The 24630-nt window shown below is 43.1% G+C and overlaps 1 protein-coding gene across 3 annotated transcripts in view; it reads right to left on the bottom strand.

The window, feature by feature from the left end:
- The window catches only part of camk1da (calcium/calmodulin-dependent protein kinase 1Da), a 317135-nt gene that overhangs the window by 36689 nt on the left and 255816 nt on the right, over positions 1 to 24630 (bottom strand). For all 3 annotated transcript variants that reach the window (XM_072241028.1, XM_072241026.1, XM_072241027.1), the window contains 2 exons: positions 8096 to 8208; positions 801 to 879 (listed from right to left, as the gene is read on the bottom strand). In XM_072241028.1, the coding sequence (XP_072097129.1) occupies positions 801 to 879; positions 8096 to 8208 (192 nt within the window). The remainder of the gene's footprint in view (positions 1 to 800; positions 880 to 8095; positions 8209 to 24630) is intronic.

Below are 24630 nucleotides of genomic sequence, written 5' to 3' on the forward strand. Positions count from 1 at the left end.
CCCATCCATCCCATAATCTCTCTGTCAAGCAGAAGGTACCACAGTATAAGGATAAGGACTGGTAGGCTGGTAAGCAGGCTGTGAGACTTCAAAACACCCTGTTACTACCCAGTACACATTATTTTTAACAGTGCCAGTAGCGTTATACTACTGGCTTTATACAATTTATATTTAAATGTATGTGGTATATGCATTTTAAGTCAACTTGTACAACTACAGGAATCTTTGATCTGTTAATATTATTGTGTCAATATTATTTTATGTGCTGTATGTGATATATTTACTGAGTTTTGCACCTCGGTCGCAGAGGAACATTGTTTCATTTAACTGTTAACGTGTGTACAGTTGAATGATAATAAACTTGAATTTGATCTCACCAAAGGCTGGTATACGTGAGGCAAAACCTCACCCTTGTGCTCAGTTTTCCCTGGCAATACATAACAATTGGAAAAAAAGACAGAAATAAGAGCTAGAGAAAATGAAAGGGAAAGAGGATGTGAATAAAGATCAAGGCAAAGGGGAAAAGAGTGAGAAAGTGAGATAAACTGAGGGAGAGTAAATGAACAGGAGAAAAGTAAAAGAGAGACTGAGATTGTCAGTGTGCTGCTGTGATGGCTTTGATCAAACCCAGAGTGTAATGGTTTGCATAAAACTGGTGTTTTACAGAGTCACCTGAGCAGTAGATCGAAGGCATTATTACCATCCGGTAAGTCAGCAGCAGTTCGAGGAGTACTTTGGGAACACAAGTAGGAGTAGAAGGGGATTATAATCAGTTAGAAAACAAAAGGCATCCAGCTTACCAGGGATGTCTCAGTGCTTGCTCACATGTATAACGTTTGTTTGGGTCCTTTTCCATCAAGCGTTTGATAAAATCTTTAGCTGAAAAAGAATTATTGATGAGAGTGAGTCCTTTGCCTATGACATGACATTTTGATTTATTTGATAATTTAGTGATACAGCGCGGAGTAGACCTGTCCGGCCTTCGAGCTACGCCATCTCAGCAACCCCTGACAAACCTGATTAACCCTAACCTAATCGCGGGACAATTTTCAATCACCTATTAACCTACCCTTAGCTTAGAAAAATAGAGGGCTATGGGTAAGCCTAGTAATTTCTAAGGTAGGGACATGTTTGGCACAACTTTGTGGGCCGAGGGGCCTGTATTGTGCTGTAGGTTTTCTATGTTTCTATGGTTTTTTTTTACTCAGTACATCTTTGGACTGTGGGAGGAAACTGGAGGACTCGGAGAAAACGCACGCATCCCACGGGGAGGATATACCAAGACTCCTTACAGAATGGAGCTGCAGTTGAACTCTGATCATGTCGCAGAGGATAGCACAACAGGGACGCTGTCATTTCTGATGCAGTCAGTTAGGGCTGTAAAGAGACAGAATATTCGAACTTGATAGAGTTGACAGCCAGCATGTGGTACGAGGACAGGCTGAGCAAGTTGTGTTTTTCCCTTTGAAGAAAAGGCGGATGAGAGATGACTTGAAAGAGATGTATAAGATGAAAAGAAGCATCGATAGACTGGACAGCCAGAGTCTTTTATCAGGGAGGAAGTAGTTAATACGAGAGGTGATTTTTGAGTGATTGGAAGAAGGTATAGGGGGATGGCAGAGTTAATATATTTTACACAGAGAATGCTGAATGTGTGGAACACCCTGCCAGGGCTATGTGGGAGAGAAGGATTAGAGTGATACTGGAGTAAGTTAAAAGGTTGGCACGTGGCCAAGTGGTTAAGGCGTCGGTCTAGTGATCTGAAGGTCGTTAGTTTGAGCCTCAGCTGAGGCAGCATATTGTGTCCTTGAGCAAAGCACTTAACCACACATTGCTCTGCAATGACACCAGTGCCGAGCTGTATTGGCCCTAGTGCCCTTCCCTTGGACAACATCGGTGGCATGGAGAGGGAAGACTTGCAGCATGGGCAACTGCCGGTCTTCCATACAACCTTGCCCAGGCCTGCGCCCTGGAAACCTTCCAAGGCACAAATCCACGGTCTCACGAGACTAACGGATGCCTATGAAAAGGTTGGCACAACACTGTGAGCCAAAGGGTCCATACTGCACTGCATTGTTTTATGTTCTATGCTCTACGTTCTTTTATGTGTTACTGTGACCAAATTGATCACTGTACACTTTCATGGACTGTACTATACTACTGAAGTTGTCTAAGACATTGGTGAGGCTGAATTTGAAATAGCGTGTGCAGTTTTGGTCACCTACCTAGAGGAAAGATGTAAATAAGGTTGAAAGAATACAGGGACAATTTACAAAGACGTTTTACATGTCTGAAGGACCTGAGTTATAAGGGAAGATTAAGTATTTATTTCTTTATTCCTTGCAATGTAGAAGATTGAGGGGAGATTTGATAGAGGTATACAAAAAAATGAAGGACATGGATAGATAGGGTAACTGCAAGCAGGCTTTTTCCCCCAAGGGGTTGGGTGGGACTATGGCTAGAGGTCATGGGTTAAGGGTGAAAGGTGAAAGGTTCAAGGAGAAACATCTTCACTCAGGGGGTCATGAGAGTGTGGAATGAGCTGCCAGCACAAATGGTGCATGCGAGCTCGATTTCAACGTTTAAGAGAAGTTTGGATAGGTACATTAACGGTAGGGGTATGGAGGGTTATGGTCCCAGTACAGGTCAAGAGGAGTAGAAGTTTAAATAGTTCAGCACAGACTAACTGGGCTGAAGGGCCTGTTTCTGTGCTGTACTTTTCGATGATTCTATGTTCCCTAGAAGTGTTTCGCACGTCCCTTTCAGGAGTCACTGAAGTGTATCTAAAGTGGAATCCCCATCGTGTTTTTGATGAGCTGATTTGCAGGCAGCGTACACACAGCCTTCTCCCATACACAAAGCCAATTTCCCCTCCTGACCATCCTTAGGCTCTCCCTGCTTCACCAATCACCCAGTGGTCCACAAAAACACCTACCCCACCCCTCTCACCACCATCGAGGGCCCTAACCATCCAGGTGAGGCAGCCATTCACATATGCAAATCCCCTGCCTTCATTTATTGCATTTGATTCTCCTGATGATATCTCCTCTACACGAGCGAGGCCAAGAGCAGACCAGGTGACCATTTCGCTGAGCACTTTCGCTTCATCTGCTGTGGCAGTCTTGATCTCCTGGTTGTCAGCTATTTTAATTCCCCTCTCCCGTCCCACACCGACCTGTCTGTCCTCAGCCTCCTCCACTGTAAGGGTGAGGCTAAACACAGACTACGGAAATAGCACCTCATATCCCCCCTGGTTTGTTCACAACTCTGTGGAAAGTCCATTGAATTCTCCAGCTTCTGGTAACCTGCTGCCTCTCTGTTCTGCTTCTCTCTCCCCCTGACCTAACCAGTTCTTCCTACAACCACCACAGCCCCCATCACCATGTCTCTTCCTCCTATCACCTACATACTCCTCCCACTGGGTCCTCTCCCCCGCAACCGTTCCCATCTGCCCTCCACATTTCCCTCACTTTATTCCATCTCCACCTTCCTCTCTTCTCAGATTGCCCCATCTGCAGCCCGATGTCACCTCCACCTCCCACCTCCCAGCCTCTGTCACTTTTCCCACTCTCCCTCCCTCCATCTGCCTATCGCCCCTCCTCACCTGGATCATCTGCCGTCTCTTGCCCCACCCCTTTCCCTCACCAATCTCCCCTTTATTTTTTCAGTCCAGATGAAGGGTCTCGACCTGAATCGTGCACTCTGCATTTCCCTCCTGTTCCACTAAGTTTCTCCAGCTTTTTGTGCAGCCTGAAAAGGGGGTTCTACTATGAGTGGTACATGGGCGAGACTTCACACTTTGTCCATGTGGAGTGGATAACAGGAGATTTTGGAAGTTGCTAAGAGAGTGGCGCAGCTGGTAGAGCCACTGCCTCACAGCCCCAAGGACCCCGGTTCAATCCTGACTTCAGGCATTATCAGTGTGGAATTTGTGCCCCCCTTCAGGGGCTGCAGTTTCCTCCCATATCATAGGGTCATCGAACACTACAGCACAAAGGCAGGCCCTTCAGCCCATCTAGTCCATGACAAGCAATTATTCTGCCGACTCCCATTGATCTCTATACCCCTCCCATCCATATACCTACCCAACCTTCTCTTAAATGTTGAAATCGAACCTGCGCCCACCACTTCTGGTAGCAACTCGTTGCACACACACACACCCAACCCTGCAAGTGGAAAGTTCACCCTCACGTTCACCTTTCATCTTAACCCATGACCTCTAGTTCTAGTCTCACCCAACCTCAGTGTAAAAAAAAAAAACCTGCTTGCACTTACCCTATCTTTACCCTTCAGAATTTTGGATACTGCTATTAAATCTCCCCTCATCCTTCTACCGTCCGCGTGGGAAGCTGGGTTAATGGGCTGTTGTACAATTGCCCTAGAGTGTGGATGAGTGGTGATACCTGGGAGGAGTTGACGGGACAGTGGGGAGAGTGAGTGGGTTAGGCTGGGTCCGGAAACGTGCAAGGTGCTGTTGAGGCTGCTCTTGGAGTATTGTATTCTATTGGGAGGGTGACACAGCTGCACGGTGGTTAGCATAATGCTATAATAGCGCCAGGGATCCAGGTTAAATTCCGCTACTGTCTCTAAGAAGTTTCTGCATTCTCCCTGTGACCTGCGTGGCCTTCAGTTTCCTCCCATATTCCACTAACGTACAGGTTAGTAGGTTCATTGGTCACATGGATGTAATTCAGCTGTGAAAACTCAATGGGGCCAGAAGGGCGTGTTACCAAGCTGCATCTCGAAATTAAAAATAATAAAAACAAGAGCGTGCACACGGGCTCATGGATTGCACAGAGATCTGAAGGACTGTTATCTTTAAGTAAAAATGACTAAATAAACTCTCAAGATTGCAACAAATTGCGCAGCCAGTTTGAGAGGTCAAGTGGGTTGCTCCTGGCCCTATTTATTATCATCTTAAGAGCACCCTGGTCTAACATGTGGGAGCGACGCATTCACCAGACACTTGGTGTCAAACACTATGGAGAGGGGCATTGCGTTGAAAACCTTCCCTACTGTCTACGCCTCTGCCGCTGACAACACTGTGGTCATAACCTGGTGTCCCTTTTCATGGTACCACTCTCTTTGACATGTCTAGGGAACTACAAAAAGTCCTCAACTATCAGTGAAATGTCTTGTTAAAAAATTCAGCCGCATGCAGAAACCTGCCAGACAACTGCTCCGCTTCAGTTTGGAGGTGGTATTTATTTGCTTTGTGTTTTAACACAGAACTCCACTCTCTGGTAGGTGGACAAATTGCCAGCAGTTAATTAACTTCCCCAGCTTTTAAAAATAGAAACTCTCTCTGACCGGTTTGGATTCAGAGACACAACAGAGACAGTTTCCCATGGAAAGCTCCCGACAAAAGTGCAGGAACCACCAAAACATCCAGAAAAAGGGGAAAGGACAATTGGTCTTTGTAGCCGGCTCTATCCATCTAGTAGGCCACATGCAGTCCTCCCCATTCTCACTCTAATTGTCTTAATTCCCAAGAATCTGTCAATCCCCATTCTACAACATGTGTACATACAGAAACAAGCCCTTCAGCCCACCGTGTCTGAGCAGAACACAGAACAGGGGTGGCCAACCTTTTACATTCCATGCGTCAATTTTTTCACGCACAAGTTCAGATGCGATTTTTTCGTGCACAAGTTCTATATTAACATATTTTTACAAGAACTGTGGGGGTACAAGAGTTGTATGGCACATCTGAACTCTTTTAACCAACTCTAAAATCACTCTAACCCTCCCCTCCTGCATAGCCCTCCATTCTTCTATCATCTGTTTCTAAATGTCCCTAATGTATTTGCCTCCACCACAACTCATGGCACCCACCACTCTCTGTGTAAAATAACTTACCTCTGACATCCCCCCATACTTCCCCTGGGAAAAAGTCTCTCTTCACTCTACCAATGCCTCTTACGATCTTGTCAAGTCACCTTTCATCCTTCTTCTCTTCAAAGAGAGAAGCACTGGCTCACTCTGTCCTCATAAGACATTCTCTCTAATGCAGGCAGCATCCTGGTAAGCTTCCTCTGCACCCTCTGTAAAGCTTCCTCATCCTTCCTACAATGAGGTAACCAGAGCTGAACACAATATTCCAGGTGTGTTCCAACAATAGTTTTATAGAGATGCAACATTACCTTGCAGTTCTTGAACTCATTCCTCCAAAAAATGAAGGTAAGCACTTCATACACCTTCTTAACATGATGACAAATGAAACTAAAGCCCTCCTGCCTGCACATTATCCATGCCCCTCCATTCCCTGTACATTCATGTGTCTGTCCAACAGCCTCTTAACCATCACTATTGTATCTGCTTCCTGGCAGCCATCACTCTCTGTGTGTAAAAAAATCTGTTCCACATATCTCCTTTAAACTTTTCCCTTTCACTTTAAATGCATGTCCTCTGGTAGTTCACATACAGTAAATACTTTGGATAAAATCTCTGACTATTTACACTACTTATACCTCTCAAGATCGTATGAACTTCTATCAGGTTGCCCCTTAGCTGTCGAAGAAAACAACACCAGTTTGTCCAAGCTCTTCTTGTAGCTTATACCCTCTAAACCAGGCAGCATTTTGGTTAACTTTTCCGCATCCACATCCTTGTAATGAGGAGCCTGGAGCCGACCACATGCTGAACACTCACAGGCCCAGGAGTTGGGAACTCCAAAGATTTGTGACCCACTGTGTACACTTTTTTCTATCATCGTTCTAATTGTGGGAATGTGACTGTCCCAGCTGGGGGAGTTAGCCTCTCAGGTTTTATTCTGTCAAGTCACTTCTATTAGTTCATGAGATTACTCATCATAGTTCTAAAAGGTTCAAAGGTTCATTTTATTATCAAAGTATGTATGCAAAACACAACTCTGAGACTCGTCTTCTCCAGATAGCCATGAAATACAGGAAGACCATGCAAGTCATTGAAAGCAAAGACATCAACCCCCCCCCGCACAAAAAGGAAAACTCACAAACCCCAAACTCCACAACCCCTCACACCAAAATTAACAGGTTGCCCACCCAGACACAGCAGCTAAAACATCAAACCCATAACCCCCATGCAAAAAAAACCCAGCAACAATAATATCAAACCTCCAACCCCGCTCTCACACACAAAAATCTAACAGATCGCTCACACAGAAAAACACCCACAAGAACATCAGACCCCCAAATCCCCAACCCCCCTCTCACCCAAAAGAGTAACATATTGCCCACACACCAACTGGCAACAAGAAAGAAAATGCAGAAAAACCAAAGGAGAAAAATATAAATTACAGTCCATGCCAATAATCACATATGTTTCAGAATTTTGAAAACGTCCTCCATCAGCATTGAGGAGAGCAACAATTTGAACTCAGTCCTTTCGCGTGGCCTTCATCTGCCAAGACGTCCAGCCCAATGCGGCCTCTCGACCTCCAGCTCAACTCAAAGGAAAATATGCCCTGACATTACAGGCCAAGGCTGCACAGTACAGATCCCATCTACTCAAACTACAACCAGCCAACACAGAGCATGCCTCATCTATGCTACACAGGCCTGGTCTACACAATACAGGCCCAGTTTACATAACACTAGTCTGGTCTAATCAAGACAGACCAAATCCACACAACACAGTCTCTTCTACAGAGCACAGGCCTAGTCTACACAACACAGGCCCACTCTACAAAACACAGGTTCAGTTTGTACCCTGCAGCTTTAATCTATTCAATGTAGACACAGTGTATTTTTACGCAATGACATAGTGTGTGTGCTGTTTTTGATCCTTTTAACCAATTTGCCCATGAGGTCAGTGATCGACAGGGGAGGGTATAGGAAAATATTTGGAGCAGGAGCAGGAACAAATGAAAGAGAAATCGCTCATTAACTTAATTCACTGACAGCTGAGCAGTATATGGAAGTATAACAGCCAATCCCAAAATGCTGGACAAACAGAAAGGTTTTAGTACTAATTAACACATCAGTAGAAATACCATCACCTTGAGCTCTGGAGTAGATTGATGAGAAAGACGGGTGACTCAGGGTGACTCAGGCTGGACCTGGTGTGCGATACCCTCATTACCTGAACTAATTAACAAATTGTACTCAAAACGTACCAGAGTCTGAGATGTCATCCCAGTAAGGACAGTCAAACTCATATTCTGCCTTCAATATCTGCTCAAACAGTCTGGAGTCATTTTCATCGTAGAACGGAGGATAGCCACACAACCTGGAGAAAGAGAAATCGAAGCGTTGGTATCAAAACTTTATCACGTGTGGAGCTCATGTCTCAGTGCCTTTCTCGAAACAGACATTTAAATTATATATTTGGTTACTTGGTGACTGACTATTAATGAAGTGAGCTTTTGATGTGGGAAGGTCCCTGAAACTCACTCCTTGAGTACAGAGGAAATTTACAAGGATGTTGCCGGATTTGAGAAGCGGTGTTACAGGGAAATGTTGAATAGGTCGTGACTTTATTTTCAGGAGCATAGGAGAATGAGGAAATGAGCTTAGGATGATGACACGTAGCAGCAACTCCTTTGTTTGCATCTTCGGAAACAGCTCTATTTCTATTTCTAATATCTCTTTTTTTTTCCTTTTCAGGGTTCTTTTGAAGACCCTGACTTGAGTTACATGCTGACTTCGGTTCTTCACGGAAATGGGACCCGCTCTCAGGGCCTCACGACCGGCTGCTTTTCAATATGCCAAGGACGCGGCCTGGAAGACTGGCGCATCGTCAGGGTGCCGGACTTTCATGGCTCTGGAGGCGGGCGGATTCGAGGTTGGTGCCCACCTGATGTGTCGTGGGGGTACACTGAAGATCGAAAGCAGCAAGCTGGCTGCTGGCTGTATGCCCAGAGACCCGAGTTCTTTGGACACAGAGCTCAGAAAAAGCAACACAACAGATTTTTAGCATCATAAATCAGTGAGTTGCTTTGTTATGTCTCCCCTCTCGCTGTGAAACGGGGACACCTCTCCTTCACTTATTAAGGAGAGAGAGAGTCTGTGGTATGTCGAATACCGGGTGAATGAGTAGTCTCTGGGGTACTACAAGTCTGTGTCTTTATTGATGCTTTGCTGCATGCTATGCTTGAGTGCTTGGTGGAGGGTGCAGATGCTTTTTTATCAGTGGGGGGGGTCGTCGCTTTGCTGCTGTTTATGCGAGAGAGGGGGGAGTTGGGGGGGCTTTGGGGTTCTAAGATTTAACTGTCATTCATCCTTTGGGGCACTCTTCAGTTTTCGCAGATGTTTGCGAAGAAAAAGAATTTCAGGATATATATTCTATACATTTCTCTAACATTAAATGTACCTATTGAATTAAATTAAAAATTTGATAGAGTTAAGCAAATCATAAGGGGTATAGGTAGGATAAATGCAAGCAGGCTTTTTCCACTGAGTTTGGGTGAGATTAGAACTGGAGGTCATAGGTTAAGAGTGAAAAGTGAAATATTTCAGGGCACCTGAGGGGGATCTTCTTCACTCAGAGGGTGGTGCATGTGTGCAACACGCTGCCATTGGAAGTGGTGGATACAGGTTTAGTTGAAACATTTAAGAGAAGTTTGGATAAGTACGTGGATAGATGGGTTGTGGAGGGCTATGGTCCAGGTACGGGTTGATGGGACAAGGCAGAATAATAGTTCAGCATGGACAAGAAGGGCCGAAGGACCTGTTTTTGCACTATAGTGCTTTATGACTCTAAGAATAGTGAACCTGTAAAACTATCTATCACCGAAAGCAATTGATGCCGGATTATTAAATATACTCAAAGGAAGAGATGTACATTGTTCTTAAGATGTAAGGGATCAAGAGATCCAGGGAGAAAACAGGAATTTGGTACAGCACAATGCACACAAAACGCTGGACGAACTCAGCTGGCCAGGCTGTAAAGGGTTGACTTTTTGAGTTGGAGCCTTTCATCAGACTCAAAAGGAAGGGGGAAGAAGCCAGAATAAGAAGGTGGCGGGAGTGGGAAGAGTACAGGCAAAAAGGTTTGGTACTGAAGAATTTGATACTCAATTTAGATTCAAAATTGCTTATTGTCATTCTTCATTACACAAGAATAAAGGAGAACGAAATCATTGTTAATCCAGATCCAATGCAGCATATAAAAATCACAATAAACATAAAGAACACAATAAAAAAAACAATAAATTTATATACATTCCTGTAGATCTAGATCCTAGAATGTATAAGTAACTATTATATACACAGGGTGCAGGAAAAGTTTTCGAGGTTGTTGCCAGAACTAGAAGGCCTGAGTTATAAGGAGAGGATAGACAGTCTAAGTCATTTTTCCCTTGGGGTGTACAAGAATGAGGCAGAACCTTATAGAAGTTTATAAAATCTGGGAAGGCTTAGATAAGGTGGATGGTCACAGTCTTTCCTGCAGGGTGGGAGAGTCATGGGCTGTTGTACAGGAGAACTTAATGGGCAGAGCAGTTTTCCCCTGAACCACAATGATCCAACGATTCCATTAGATTTGAAGAATGAAAATTTGTTTTATTTGACACATGTGCATTGGAATATCAAAACAGACCATCCGAGGATGTGCTGGGGGGCAGCCAATGTCGCCATGTTTCCAACGCCAAAATAGCATGCCTGCAACTCATTTACTCTAACCCCTGTCTTTGGAAACTGGACCACCCAGCGGAAACACACACAGGTCACGGGGAGAACGTACAGACACCTCACAGGCACCGACAGAAATTGAGTCTGAACTGTTGGCACTGTAAACCATTACGCTAACTGCACGCTACCGTGTCTCATCGTAAATATCTTTATCCTTTCATTCACTGAGTCCAAAGGATTTCCAAAATCTATAAAAGATTTGTTTTTGAAAACAAAAAATAAGTTTCATTCCCACAAAAGCACTCCAAGAATTTAGACAGAGATCAAAGGTGATTGGTCCACTCTATGTGTGGTTTAGGGCACAAATCCAAGCTTGGAATTTTATAAGATTATTTTCCTCTCATTAACCTACAATTGTCCATATATAGGAATAATAGAAACACTCAATTCACTACCTGGCATTGGATATCACAGCTACATGGCCAAGACCAGATTGATACAATAGTTTTATAGATTGTGCACATACCAGAAATCATTCTAACAAGTAAATTTAGATCTAAAAATGTTGTTACTGCTCAGAAAAAATGTCAAGTAACCAAATTTAGATATCTGAACAACATAACCAATGCAAGACAAATATTAAGATTTTGATGCAGAGCATCCAGCAACCCACCAATTTAACCCTAGCCTAATCACAGGACAATTTTACAATGACCAATTACCCGACTAACCGGTACACTTTTGGACTGTGGGAGTAAACCAGAGCACCCAGAGGAAACCAACTTGTTCACAGGGACGAACGTACAAACTCAAACTGATGACATCAGAATTCACTTCAAGCTCCGACGCCCCGAGTTGTAATACCCTTGCACTAACTGTTATGCTACTGTGGTGCCCAATATTTTTTGGAACATATTGGATTAGTAATTCTTTTTCAAAATTTCTTAAGCATTAAAATGGTATTTCAAGTTGAAGTTTATTGTCATTCCACATGTATGTGGATAAATGAAATGTCATTCCTCTGGAGCCAAGATGCAAAATGCAGCACATATTGTTATATACAGCACATACAGTATAATCACATATAGTTACGGTCCACCACATACAATCACAAAGTAATTTGGTGTTTTCCTTATCAAAATAGGTCTAGAAGGACGGCAATAGTACAGGCATTGGGTGTATGGGTTGGGACACTATGCTGCAGTTGTATATGTCATTGGTGAAGCCGCACTTGGAGTATGGTGAATAGTTTTGGTCATCCTCTTATCGGAAAGGCGTGGTCAAACTGGAAAGAGCACAGAAAAGATTCATGAGGTGGTGGCTAGGACTCGAGGGCCCTAGTTATAGGGAGAGGTTGGCCAGGCTAGGACTTTATTCCTTGGAGTGTAGAATGAGGGGCAACATTATAGATGTGTATAAAATTGGGGCTGGTGGGATAGGGACTGAACGCAGGCAATTGGGACAGGGTGGGTGGGCACCATGGTCAGCATGGACAGGTTGGGCTGAAGGGCCTGTATCTGTGCTGTTTTCCTCTCTGACTCCGTGGCTCTTATTTCAAGGTAAGGTGACAGTGCTGGGGCATAGTACACCACAGTACAGTAGGACCTTCAGCCCACAATGTTGTATCAATCATTTAATCTACTCAACTCTTCTGGTAAGACACACGCCATTGCAGAAGCAGCATGCTTTTGTTTTTGGAAAGCTCTAGCTAAAATCCTTGCTGCTCTCAGCTCTGGTCCAGTCACTAAATGGGGCAGAGGCACACAATGTTGGCAGCACTCTTCCAGCTCCTGGAAAGTGATGCCACAGTGTCGCCAGTGGACTTGTGTTGATCAAGGTGAGTCGTCACCACACCGTGTCTTCACTCACAAACACCAGTCTCACTCTCCCTTTCTTCCGATATTCCTGCCTCTGTTTTCCCTGCTAATCTCTCTCCCTCTCCTTCTCTCTTTCTTTCTGTCTCTCCCTCAATCTTCCTCGCTCGCTTTTACTCATTCTAACTCTCTCAATTTCTTTCAATCACTCTCACTCTCCCTTTCTCCTCCCCCCTCTCTCTCCCCCTCCCTCTCTCTCTTTCCCTCTATCTTCCTCTCTTTTCCTATCACTCTTTCTAACCCTCTCCCTCAATTTCTCTCTCTCACTCTCCCTCTCCCCCCTCCTCTCTCTCTCTGCTGCTCCATCACCGTTTTCAGTAAGTCTACAACGTCAATGTCTACACAGCTGTCATGTACAGCAGATACAGGTGACCAGGATCAGGAGGTTGGTGAGGAACCACCTCCAGAGAGCAGGGGTAAACATTTCAGGTAGAGGACTGAGAAATGTTAGAAATAAACTGATCTATTTATTTTATCTGAATGCTTCAAAGAGTTTCATTCGAAACTAAATCAATTGCTGTGATAATGTTATGATACTATGCACACAAAACAACAAATCTCACGACTAGAGTCAGTGGAAATAAACCTGATTCTGATTCTGATTATGCCCTTAACAGGAAAGCAGGCAAAGCCTCTGCATTAGACATACAAAGAAATCTGAAATACAAATTGACTACCCAGTGAATAAACATTAAGCTGTCAGGAGTAGAACTGAGAGGTTATTATTCTTGCTCACTGTTGTTGCCTCCCAACAGAAATTCTCTCAGCAGCTGCTCTGTACAACTTATATAATCCCCTCTGACCCCAGTCACTTCGGATTGGCAACAACATCTCCTCCACAATTTCCCTCAGCACCACAAGGCTGTATGCTTAGCCCCTGCTCTACGCACTTTACGTTATGACTGTGAGGCTAAGCACAGCTCCGATGCCATATTTGAGTTGCTGATGACACCACTGTCATTAGTCACATCGAAGGTGGTGACTGAATCAGCATATAAGCGGGAGATTAAAAATCTGGTTGGGGGGTGGTGGTGCCATAACAACTACCTCTCACTCAATGTCGGCAAGACCAAGGAGCTGATTGCTGACTTCAGGAGGAAGAAACCAGAGGTTCATGAGCTGGTCCTCATCGGGGCATTAGAGGTGGAGGTCAGCAACTTTAAATTCCTCTGTGTTATCTTTTCAGAGGAACTGTCCTGGCCCAATGTGTAAGTGCAATTACAAAGGAAACACAGCAGTGCCTCTACTTCCTTTAAGTTTGCAAAGATTCGACGTGACATCTAAAACTTTGGCAAAGTCTATAGATGTGTGGTGGAGAATATATTGACTGGATGTATCACAGCCTGGTATGGAACAGAAGAGCTTACAAAAAGTGGTGGATACAGCCTGGTCCATCACAGCAACACCCCCACCCCCAACACTGAGCACATCAACATGGAGCGCTGTCGCAGGAAAGCAGCATCCGTCATCAGAGACCCTCACCACCAAGGTCATGCTCTCTTCTCGCTGCTGGAAGAAGTTACAGGAGTCTCAGGACCCATGCCATCAAAATCAGGGGCAGGCATTACCCCCCAACTATCGGGCTCTTGAACCAGTGGGGATAGCTTCACTTGCCCAATCACTGAACTGTTCCCACAATCAATGGACTAACTTTCAAGGACTCTTGATTTCACTTTCTCAATATTTATTGCTTATGTACTTACAATTATTATTTCTGTTTTTTCTTTTGTATTTGCACAGCCTTTTGTCTTTTGCACACTGGTTGTCCACTCTGTTGGGTGCGGTCTTTCATTGATTCTATTATGTTACTCAGATTTACTGACTATGCCGTCAAGATAATGAACGTCAGAATATGGTGATACATATGTGCTTTGATAATACATTCACTTGAACTTTGAACTTCAGTCAGCACACTAGCCATTCCTGCGGTCTTTATGAGGGGAATTTTCACTTCCAACTTAAAACACCCTTGCAAAGCATGTCCAAAGTTCTGATAACGTACTCTGGTGAGTATTCAAAAGAACCAGGATTGCAAAGATTTAGACAAAGGATTTGGAGGTAAAAGTTCAATGATCACCACAGTTGCTGCAACTTTAACTTTAGTCATCTAGAAAATAAAACAGGGATTAAAAAGAATGAAATAAGAATGCTTTGACCTGGGACGCTGACTGTTCTGTTTCTATAGATGCTGTCTGACTTGCCGAGTATTTCCAGTGTTAAATAAACAGAGTTGAGGTTGAGGACTTCAAGTTTCTAGGAGTGAACATCCTCAACAGCCTATCCTCATCCAACCACGTTGACATCATGGCCAAAAAAAATCACCAGTGCCTCTACTTCCTCAATAGGCTAAAGAAATTTGCTATGTCCCCTTGGACCCTCACTAATTTTTATCAAGGCACCATAGAAAGCATTTTGCCTGGATGTATCATGGCTTGGTATGGCTACAGCTTTGCATGTGACTGCAAGAAACTGCAGAGAGTTGTGGACACAGCTCAGCACATTACTGCAAGACTGCAGACCACAAATATTGCCATGCTTCCTGCGCCAACATAGCATGCCAACACCTCACTGACCCTAACCCATATGTCTTTGGAACATGGGAAGAAACCAAGGACCTAACGCAGTCATGGGGAGAATGTACCAACACTTACAGACAGTGACAGATTGCTGGTGATATAATAGGTTATGCTAACCATGACACGATCATGCCACAGTGTTTACTATAAAAAATAAACCCCAACCAAAAAAAAATTAGAATGCACGGTCTAAGATATGTAAGCAACAAATAAATTGTTAAGATCCTTTATTGGATAACTTTCTCAAAAATCACTTTAAATAACACTGGACAACAAAGATCCTACTTTCTGAATACTTTTGGGTGTACGTTATGGATCTTGGGCTGCTGATCATGAAAATCACCTTGAAATTTCCCTATCACACACTATTTTTTTGGAATTGTCTAGATTTGTTATTTCAATTCATAATTCAAGTCAATTAAAATGTTGCCCACAATGTAAGCTGAAAAGTTTTCTATCTTGTCCAAGCATGACTGGGCAAGATGTGGGTTGCCAGTACGACTCACAACAAAGGCAATGCCCACTCTTCAGTATCAATCGGCCATGCAGAGCACATGAAAGAAAGCTATCAAAATTTGGAAGTCTTGTTGAAACACATACAGTACAGCAGCACCAGCTGGAACATCTGTGGTGATCTGAAAGCAGTAGTGCTGCTACTAGGAATGCAGCTCGGACACACCGAGTACTGTTGTTTCAAAGTTCAAAGTAAATTTTATTATCAAATTACATATAGAACCTGGAGATTTATTTCCAGTTGTAAAATTAAAAAGGATTAAAAAGAAACATTGAAAAGGGTTGGCTACTCCATAAGACGTTCGATCCAGGGCAGAGAAGTATGGCACATAAGCGACCTGCAGACCCAACAAAAAACCGGGGCTTATGAAAAAAATTGCGTACGTGATGAACAAGGAAGGTGAAGGATTTTGATACTTGAGAGATGCTTCCCAGAATAACTGAAGCCAAGATTAAGGAAGGCATTTTTGTTGGCCCACAAATCAAACAGGTCATCAATAGTAGGCAATTCGAAGAACTTCTAGTGGGACTGGAGAAAATTACATGAAAGGCATTCAAGGATGTTGTTGAGAATTTTCTTGGCAACTACAGAGCGCCAAACCACGTGCAGCTGGTTGACAACATGCTTCAAGCATACAAAACCATGAAGTTCAATATGTCACTAAAGATACATTTTCTGCATTCCCACTTATACTACTTTTCTGCAAATCTTGGCACTGTCAGTGATGAGCATGGTGAAAGGTTTCACCAGGGGACTGCAGTCATGGGGAAACAATATCACGGCAACTGGAATCCATCAATGCTGCTGATTACTGTTGGACACTTAAGCGAGAAGCCTCAGACACTGAGTACAAATGAAAATCATCAACAAAACACTTTTAGCTTAGTTGAACTATTGCAAAGATTCAGCACTGTAATGCAATTAAATACATTATATTCAACAGAAGTTAATTTCTTGTGTAATGCTCTGTAAGGATTCACTGCTAATGTAACAGCCTCTCTGTAAAATTTCACTGCTAATGTAATGATTTCTCTGTAGCAGCAGTGTTTGGGCTATGACTAGAGATAATGGGGGCTTTGGAATGTTCACCACCAATGAGAGGCGTGTTTTTCTATCTTGTGTGCCCAAAAGAAGGTTTTCGCGGGTTTCTGTTCGGCAGAAGATAGAGAGACAAGATGCCAGAACGGGGAAGTCGTAGTCTGCAGGATGGAGTGGACTTGGAATGGGGTCGGGAGCCGAAGCCCGGGGGGAAGGTCGATGGAGAACGAACAGACGGGCAAACCGCGAGCTTCAACATTGCATATTAGACTGTTTCATGAGAATGGGCCCTTTTTCTTTTTTGTTTCTTTACTAACCTATAGTCAAATTAAGAATTATAAAGCTCAGTCGTTTAATTGCATATTGTGTACTGTTTGTTATTTCGGGGTACTGATTTGTGACAGGGGAACACATCACGCAGCATCCACCCAAACAAGATTTCTCAAGTTTGGCCAGGCCGGAGGCCGTCTCCCCCGAGCTGCTAGCTGAACCTCAGGGTTACACCTGTTTCTCCAAATCCCTATGTGATACAAGTAGTCTGAAATTATATTTTTGTTCAACTCCAAGCAGTCTATCATATCCATAAAAGATTTTTGAGGAAGCAACACTTAAAAAAAATGTTGCCCAGTGTATTTTGTTGCATAGAATACATACAAGCACCAATAAAATACACAACAGGGAATTTTCCCATATGGTATACATTACAACTGTGTTGTGGTATTTTCTATAGGAAATGTATCATGTGAAGTAGTTTCCATTGCATCAATCTTTCACAGAGAATGAAACCATTTAATGCAATTTTTCATCTTCTAGACAAACTTTTCACATGAACTCAAGGTGGTGCCCGGGGTTTTAACTAAGTGCTATGATAGATATATACCTTCCAGGGCCCAAGAGGCTTATTGCTAACCTCAGCTTTCTGGCACAGCTGCATGACTTTTCCAATGGGTTAGAGTTGTCGGTGATAAAGTTAAACTTTTAACAAATGTGCTTTGCTCAGCTTTTTGTTGAGAACAAGAACCAGTCTGCAGTTTTTAATGTAAATCGGAAGCAACAATCAGTTTGAAGTCGGAAGCACAGGAAGGTGAAGTGATCAGGACACTTCCTGTCTGCACTAGCCAAACGCAAGACAATTAAATAATGTCACTTAGCATACCAAACATAGGTACAAGTTGGGATGTTTGCTTCGAGACCTTAGCCTCAATACAACTGGATCCTCGATTTCCTCACTTGCGGACCCCACTCAGTGCATCTCCTCCACAATCTCCATCAGCACAGGTGCACCACCAGGCTGCTTTCCTAGTCTTCCGCTCTACTAACTTTACACTTATGACTGTAACTTTACACTTACACTTAACTTTACACTTAAGCACAGCTCCAATGTCATATTTAAGTTTGCTGATGACACCACAGATGTTGGTTGAATCAAAGTTTGTGATGAATCTGCATTTAGGAGGGAGATTAAAAATCTGGCTGAGTGGTGCCACAACAACAACCTTTTACTTAATGTCAACAAGACCAAGGAGTTGATTATTAACTTCAGGAGGAAGAAGTAGATATTGGCAGCTAAACCTCACTGCAGATGCTAGACAGGGAAGTAAGCTAGTCCTGGATGAGTAGGTTGATACAGAATAACTTCACCATAGTGAGGGTATCAGTAGATATCTATATAGGATAGGGCACAATATTTTCTTTTGAGTTTAGGGCTTTGTAAACAGTGAACCAAATACCATCACAGTGCAATCTGCAACAACAGCAGTAAGAACCAAAGGTTTGTGGCTATAATACTGGTGAGATTGTTCCTTTCCAACACTAAGCCATGAAACTGTCGACAACTCTGGGATTCAATGCACGTGAAGCTTAGCACAGCAGCTCTCTAAGTTGTTATCAGTGTATCAGTTCCACCTCACCACCTTCAGATGTGCTGCTTTTACCACTACAATCGAAAGAGATCCGTTGAAGTGAGGACAATCTTGGGTAGGTACACATTGGTCTCACAGTAAGTAGACAGCCGATATCTTTATCCCAGGGTTGAAATGTGTAATACCAGAGGACATGCATTTAAGGTGAGAAGGGGTAAATTCAAAGGAGATCTGTGGGGCTATTTTGTTATATAGAGAGTGTGGGTGCCTGGAATACACTGCCAGGACTGATGGTGGAAACAAGATACAACAAAGGTATTATACTTTATACTTTTTTTCTATTTAAGAGACTTATAGAATGTGCAGAAAATTACCATAAGACCATAAGAAATAGGAGCAGAATTAGACTATTGGCCGACCTTGGCTGATTAACTTTCCCTCTGAACCCCATTAGAAACCATAGAAAAACTACAGCACAGAAACAGGCCTTTTGGCCCTTCTTGGCTGTGCCGAACCATTTTCTGCCTAGTCCCACTGACCTGCACACGGACTATATCCCTCCATACACCCCCCATCCATGTATCTGTCCAATTTATTCTTAAATGTTAAAAAAAGAACCCGCATTTACCACCTCGTCTGGCAGCTCATTCCACACTCCCACCACTCTCTGTGTGAAGAAGCCCCCCCCAATGTTCCCTTTAAACTTTTCCCCCTTCACCCTTAACCCAAGTCCTCTGGTTTTTTTTCTCCCCTTGCCTCAGTGGAAAAAGCCTGCTTGCAGTCACTCTATCTATACCCATCATAATTTTATATACCTCTATCAAATCTCCCCTCATTCTTCTACGCTCCAGGGAATAAAGTCCTCACCTATTCAACCTTTCTCTGTAACTGAGTTTTTCAAGTCCCGGCAACATCCTTGTAAACCATCTCTGCACTCTTTCAACCTTATTAATATCCTTCCTGTAATTTGGTGACCAAAACTGAACACAATACTGCAGATTCAGCCTCACCAATGCCTTATACAGCCTCATCATAACATTCCAGCTCTTATGCTCAATACTTTGATTAGTAAAGGCCAATGTACCTTTTAAAAGCTCTGTTTAAGACCCTATCTACCTGTGACACCACTTTTAGGGAATTTTGTATCTGTATTCCCAGATCCCTCTGTTCTACTGCACTCCTCAGTGCCTTACCATTTACCCTGTATGTTCTACCTTGGTTTGTCCTTCCGAAGTGCAATACCTCACACATTCTCCCGCCTTCCCCCATAACCTTTGACACCCATATTAATCATTAACCCAATAACCTCAGCTTTAAATATACCCAATGACTTAGCCTCAACAGCCTTCTCTGGCAATGAATAACACAGGTTCACCACCCTCTGGCTAAAGAAATTCTTCCTCATCTCTGTTCTAAAGAGATGCCTTTGCACCTTCTTGTCCTGGATACCGTTGGAAATATCCTCTCCATGTAAATACAGGCATTTGGACATTGTGCTCTCCGATAGCACTGACACTGTGATGCAGGCCTTTGAGAGGTTGGTGATGAAACATAACAACCCCTGCCTGAGGAGTCACTATGACTGCACTCCAATTTACTTACCGTCACAACAGGTCTACACAGATGTTATTTCACTGGCTCTTCAGTCAAACCTAGAACATCTGCCCAGTGAAGATGCATACATCAGGATGCTCTACAGCTCTGCATTCAACACTATCATCCCCACAAGACTAATCAATAAGCTCCATCATCTTGGCCTCAATATCTCCTTGTTCAATTGCATCCTTGGTTTCCCCACATGCAGACACTAGTCAGTTTGGATTGGCGACAGCTTCTCCTCCACAATCACCACAAAGCCGTGTGCTTAGCCCCCCGCTCTACTCACTTTACACAAATGACTGTGAGGATAAGCACAGTTCCAAAGCCATTCTTAAGTTTGTTGACAACACCATTGCTGTTGGACGAATCAGCATAAGGGAAGGAGACCTGGAAGTATGACTGGGTGGTGTCACAACAACAACCTCTCACTCAATGTCAAAGGAGCTGATTATTGACTACAGGAAGAGGAAACTGGAGGTTCATGAGCCAGAGATCATCAGGGGATCAGAGGTGGAGAGGTTCAGAACCTCGGTGTTATCATTTCAGAGGATCTGTCCTGGGCCCAGCACGTAGGTGCCATTAAGAAGAAAGCAGGGCAGTGCCTTTACTTTCTTAGAAGTTTATGTAGATTTGACATGTCATCTAAAACTCTGACAAACTTCTGTACATGAGCGATGGAAAGTATCTTGACTGGTTGCCTCATGGCTTAGTTTGGAAACACCAATGCCCTTGAACAGAAAAGTCTATGAAAAGTAGTGGATACAGCTCAGTCCATCACTGATAAAGTCCTCCCCATCACTGAGCACACCTACATGGATTACTGTCACAGGAAAGCAGCATCCATCATCAGAGACCCCCACCATACAGGCCATGTTTTCTTGTTGCTGTTGCCATCACAAAGGAAGCAAAGCGGTCGCAGGACCCACAGAACTAGATTTAGGAACAGTCATTACCCCACAGCTTTCCGGCTCTTGAACCAGAGAGGATAACTTCACTCAACTTCACTTGTCCCATAACTGAAATATGCCCACATCCAACAGACTCTAAAGTGACTCCTCATCTCATGTTCTTGATATATATTGCTTATTTATTTATTTATTATTATTATTTTGCATGCTCTTTTTCTTTGTATTTACTGTGATTGCCCGCAAAAAAACAAACCTCAGGATTGTATATGGTGACATATATGTGCTGTACCTCGGTAATAAATTTACTTTGAAGTTTGAGTGGACGCAATACAATAGAAGTGCTTAGGAGATTCTTAGAATGTGCAGAGGACTATAAGACTTTGGCCCATGATGTTGTGCGGACCTTTTAACCTACTCTAAGATAAATCTATTCATTCTCTCCCACATAGACCTCCATGCTTCTATCATCTTGTGCCTATCTAAAAGGATCTTAAAGTCCCTAATGTATCTGCCTATACCAACAGACTTGGCAATATGTTCCACACACCCACCACTCTCTATGCAAAAGACCTTCCTCTGGCATCCCACTTACACTTTCCTCCAATCATCTTAAAATGTGACACCTTGTATTAGCCATTTCCAGCCATGGAAAATGTCTCTGACTGTTCACGCCATTTATACCTCTTATCATCTTGAATATTATACCTCTTATCATCTCTATCAAGTCACACCAGAGAGAAAAGTCTTAGCACGCTCAATCATTACTGTAAGAGACTATAGTACTACAAGAAAGATACATGCATGGATAGAAGATTGGCTAACTGGGAAGAGGCAAAGAGTCAAAATAAACGGGGCCCATTCTGGTTGACTGCCGGTCACTAGTGGTGTTCTGCAGGGTTTGGTGTTGAGATTCTTTTTACGCTAGATGTCAATGATTTGGATGATGGAATTAATGCCTTTGTGGCCAAGTTTACAAAGATAGGGAGAGGGAAAGGTAGTGTTGAGGAAGCAGAAGGATTTGGACAGATTGGGAGAATGGGCAAAGGAGTGGCAGATAGAATACAGTGTTGGGAAGTGTATGGTCATGCACTTTGGTAGAAGGAATAAAGGCATAGTCTATTTTCTAAAAGGGGAGGAAATTCAAAAATCAGAGGGGCAAAGAGACTTGGAAGTCCTTGTGCAGGATTCCTCAAAAGTTAGCATGCAGGTTGAGTCAGTGGTAAGGAAGTCAAATGCGGTGTTAGCATTCATTTTGAGAGGACTAGAATGTAAGAGCAAGCAGTGATGCTGAGACTTTATAAGGTTTTAGTCAGACTGCACTTTGAGTTTTGGGCCTTTATCTAAGAAAATATCTGCTGGCATTGGAGAGGGTGCAGAGGAGGTTAACAGCAATGATTCAGAGAATGAAGGAATTAACGTATGAGGAACACTTTATGGCTCTGGGCCTGTACTTGCTGGAGTTTAGAAGAATGACGGGGGATCTCACTGAACCTATCGAATATTGAAAGGCCTAGATAGAGTGGATGTGGAGAGGATGTTTCCGATAATGGAGGAGTCTAGGACCAGGGGACACAGCCTCAGAATAGAGGGGCTTCCATTTAGAATAGAGATGAAAAGAAATTTCTTTAGCCTGAGGATGGTGAGTCTGTGAAATTAATTGCCATTTATGGCTGTGGATGCCACGTTATTGAGTATATTTAAAGCAGAGGTTAGTAGGTTCATAATTCATCAGGCCATCAGAGGTTACGGGGAAAAGACAGGAGAATGGGGTTGAGAGGGATGGAATGGTGGAGAAGATTAGATGGGCCAAATGGCCTCATTCTGCCTCTCTATCTTATGGTTTAATAAATCTGAACACAATACTCCAAGTGTGGTCTATCGAGAGATGCAACATTATCGTACAGCACCACCATGTCAACTTCCATGGCAATTCTGAAGGGTCTCTGGACATGGTCCCCAAGAACACTCTGTTACTCCATTCTGCTAAAAATCCTGTCACTAACCTCGTATTCTGCCTTCAAATTTATCCTTTCAAGTGAATCATTTCACACTTTTCTGGGTTGAACTCCATATGCCACTTTGCAGCCCAGCTCTGCATCTTATTAATGTCCCGTTGTAGTCCTCAACAACCTTCTACATCTGTTTATACTTTTACCTTCCTGATTTGTTCTTGTAAGAACTCTTCAAAATGCTTGTCCACTCAGACTGATGACAGCACAGCTATTGTACACCAGGGACTCCAAGCGATCTTGAATTGTAGAAATGTTACGGTAAAGTAAGAGGCCATTCATCCCATTGCGTTTATTCCAGCTCCTCATCAGTCCCCTTCTCGGCTATTTCCCCACAGCCCTGCAGATTATTTTTCATCTCTCAAGTGTCTATCAAATTCCCTCTTACAGGCACTGACATGTTTTATCTTGGAGTCCTATTTATTGTATGCCATACGTCCAACGGGCAAACCATCCCCCCTCTTAAGGCAATTGGACTCCGACCCTACTTAAGACTCAAACCTGGACATGATCATGACCCAAATGCTCTATGGTTCAATTTGTTGCCCCTTTAAAGAAGTCGGGAAGATTTTTGCTTTTACAAATTATGTCAAAAACGACATTTACAATGATGTATTTTCTCCTACAAAGAATGTTGCTAATGCCTCATTTTTACATAATACATAACATGTGCATACCTAACAGTGGAAACCCAGTCTGCAGGAAATAGATTCTATGTTCTTTCCTTGCTTCCAATTATTTGTTTTCCTGCTTTAGGCAAAGCTCTCATTACAAACTCATCAGTTCCCAGGGGACTGACTCATGGAGCCACAATAATAGTTCGTAAGATATTATTGATATGGCTAAATCTGTTTGACAGATGAAAGCATACATTGCAAAATTACTTTCATCACCTCTGTTGCATTTTAGACTGGCTCTCTTTGGCAAATAATTCATGTGGTTGTCTAAAATAAACATTTTTTAGTGTAAACTTCGTTGTGGAGCTTGCCGGAGACGTTCCAGTGTTAACCTCTTTTTCCCAAGGTTTGGTGATGCATTTCATGTCACTGACCAATAGAAGGTTCCCTTACTGATGGATTATGCTCAGAGGGAAAAAGTCACACACCCACAGCACGAACACTCTCAGCGCTATGCCTTCGGCCTGCTGTTCAACTCCCTGTACGCTCACGACTGCATTGCGAGATTCTGCTCTAACTGCATCTGCAAGTTCGCAGATGACACAACCATAGTGGGCCACATCTCAAACACTAACATGACAGAGTACAGGAAGGAGATAGAGAGCTTAGTAACATGGTGTCATGGCAACAATCTTTCCCTCAATGCTTCTTGGTACAGGAAAGTAAATGCAGTTACAGAAGTTAATTCATTGAAGGCATTAAGGTGAAAAAAAGGAAATATATACATTCCACGAGATACCGGGAAAGAGTGGGATAGGAAACTAAGGAATCTCACGCCTGTTAAGCAGCAAAGAGGAATTAATAGCAAACTCCTAAATAAGAAAAAGAATACTGTGTGTGTCTTAAATGTCAGGCTGTTGTGCATGGGGATAAGCAGATCAAATGAAAACCCAACTAGCTATAGCCAATGAAGCACAGCCCAAACACCTAAAACCAATCTGTATCCATCTCTCAGAGGATCTATCCTTGGACAACACATTAAATGCAATCACAAAGAAAAGCAGTTCAGCAGCTCCACTTCAT

The sequence above is a fragment of the Mobula birostris genome, chromosome 23 (genome assembly GCF_030028105.1).
Source record: "Mobula birostris isolate sMobBir1 chromosome 23, sMobBir1.hap1, whole genome shotgun sequence".
Classification (NCBI taxonomy): Eukaryota; Metazoa; Chordata; class Chondrichthyes; order Myliobatiformes; family Myliobatidae; genus Mobula; species Mobula birostris.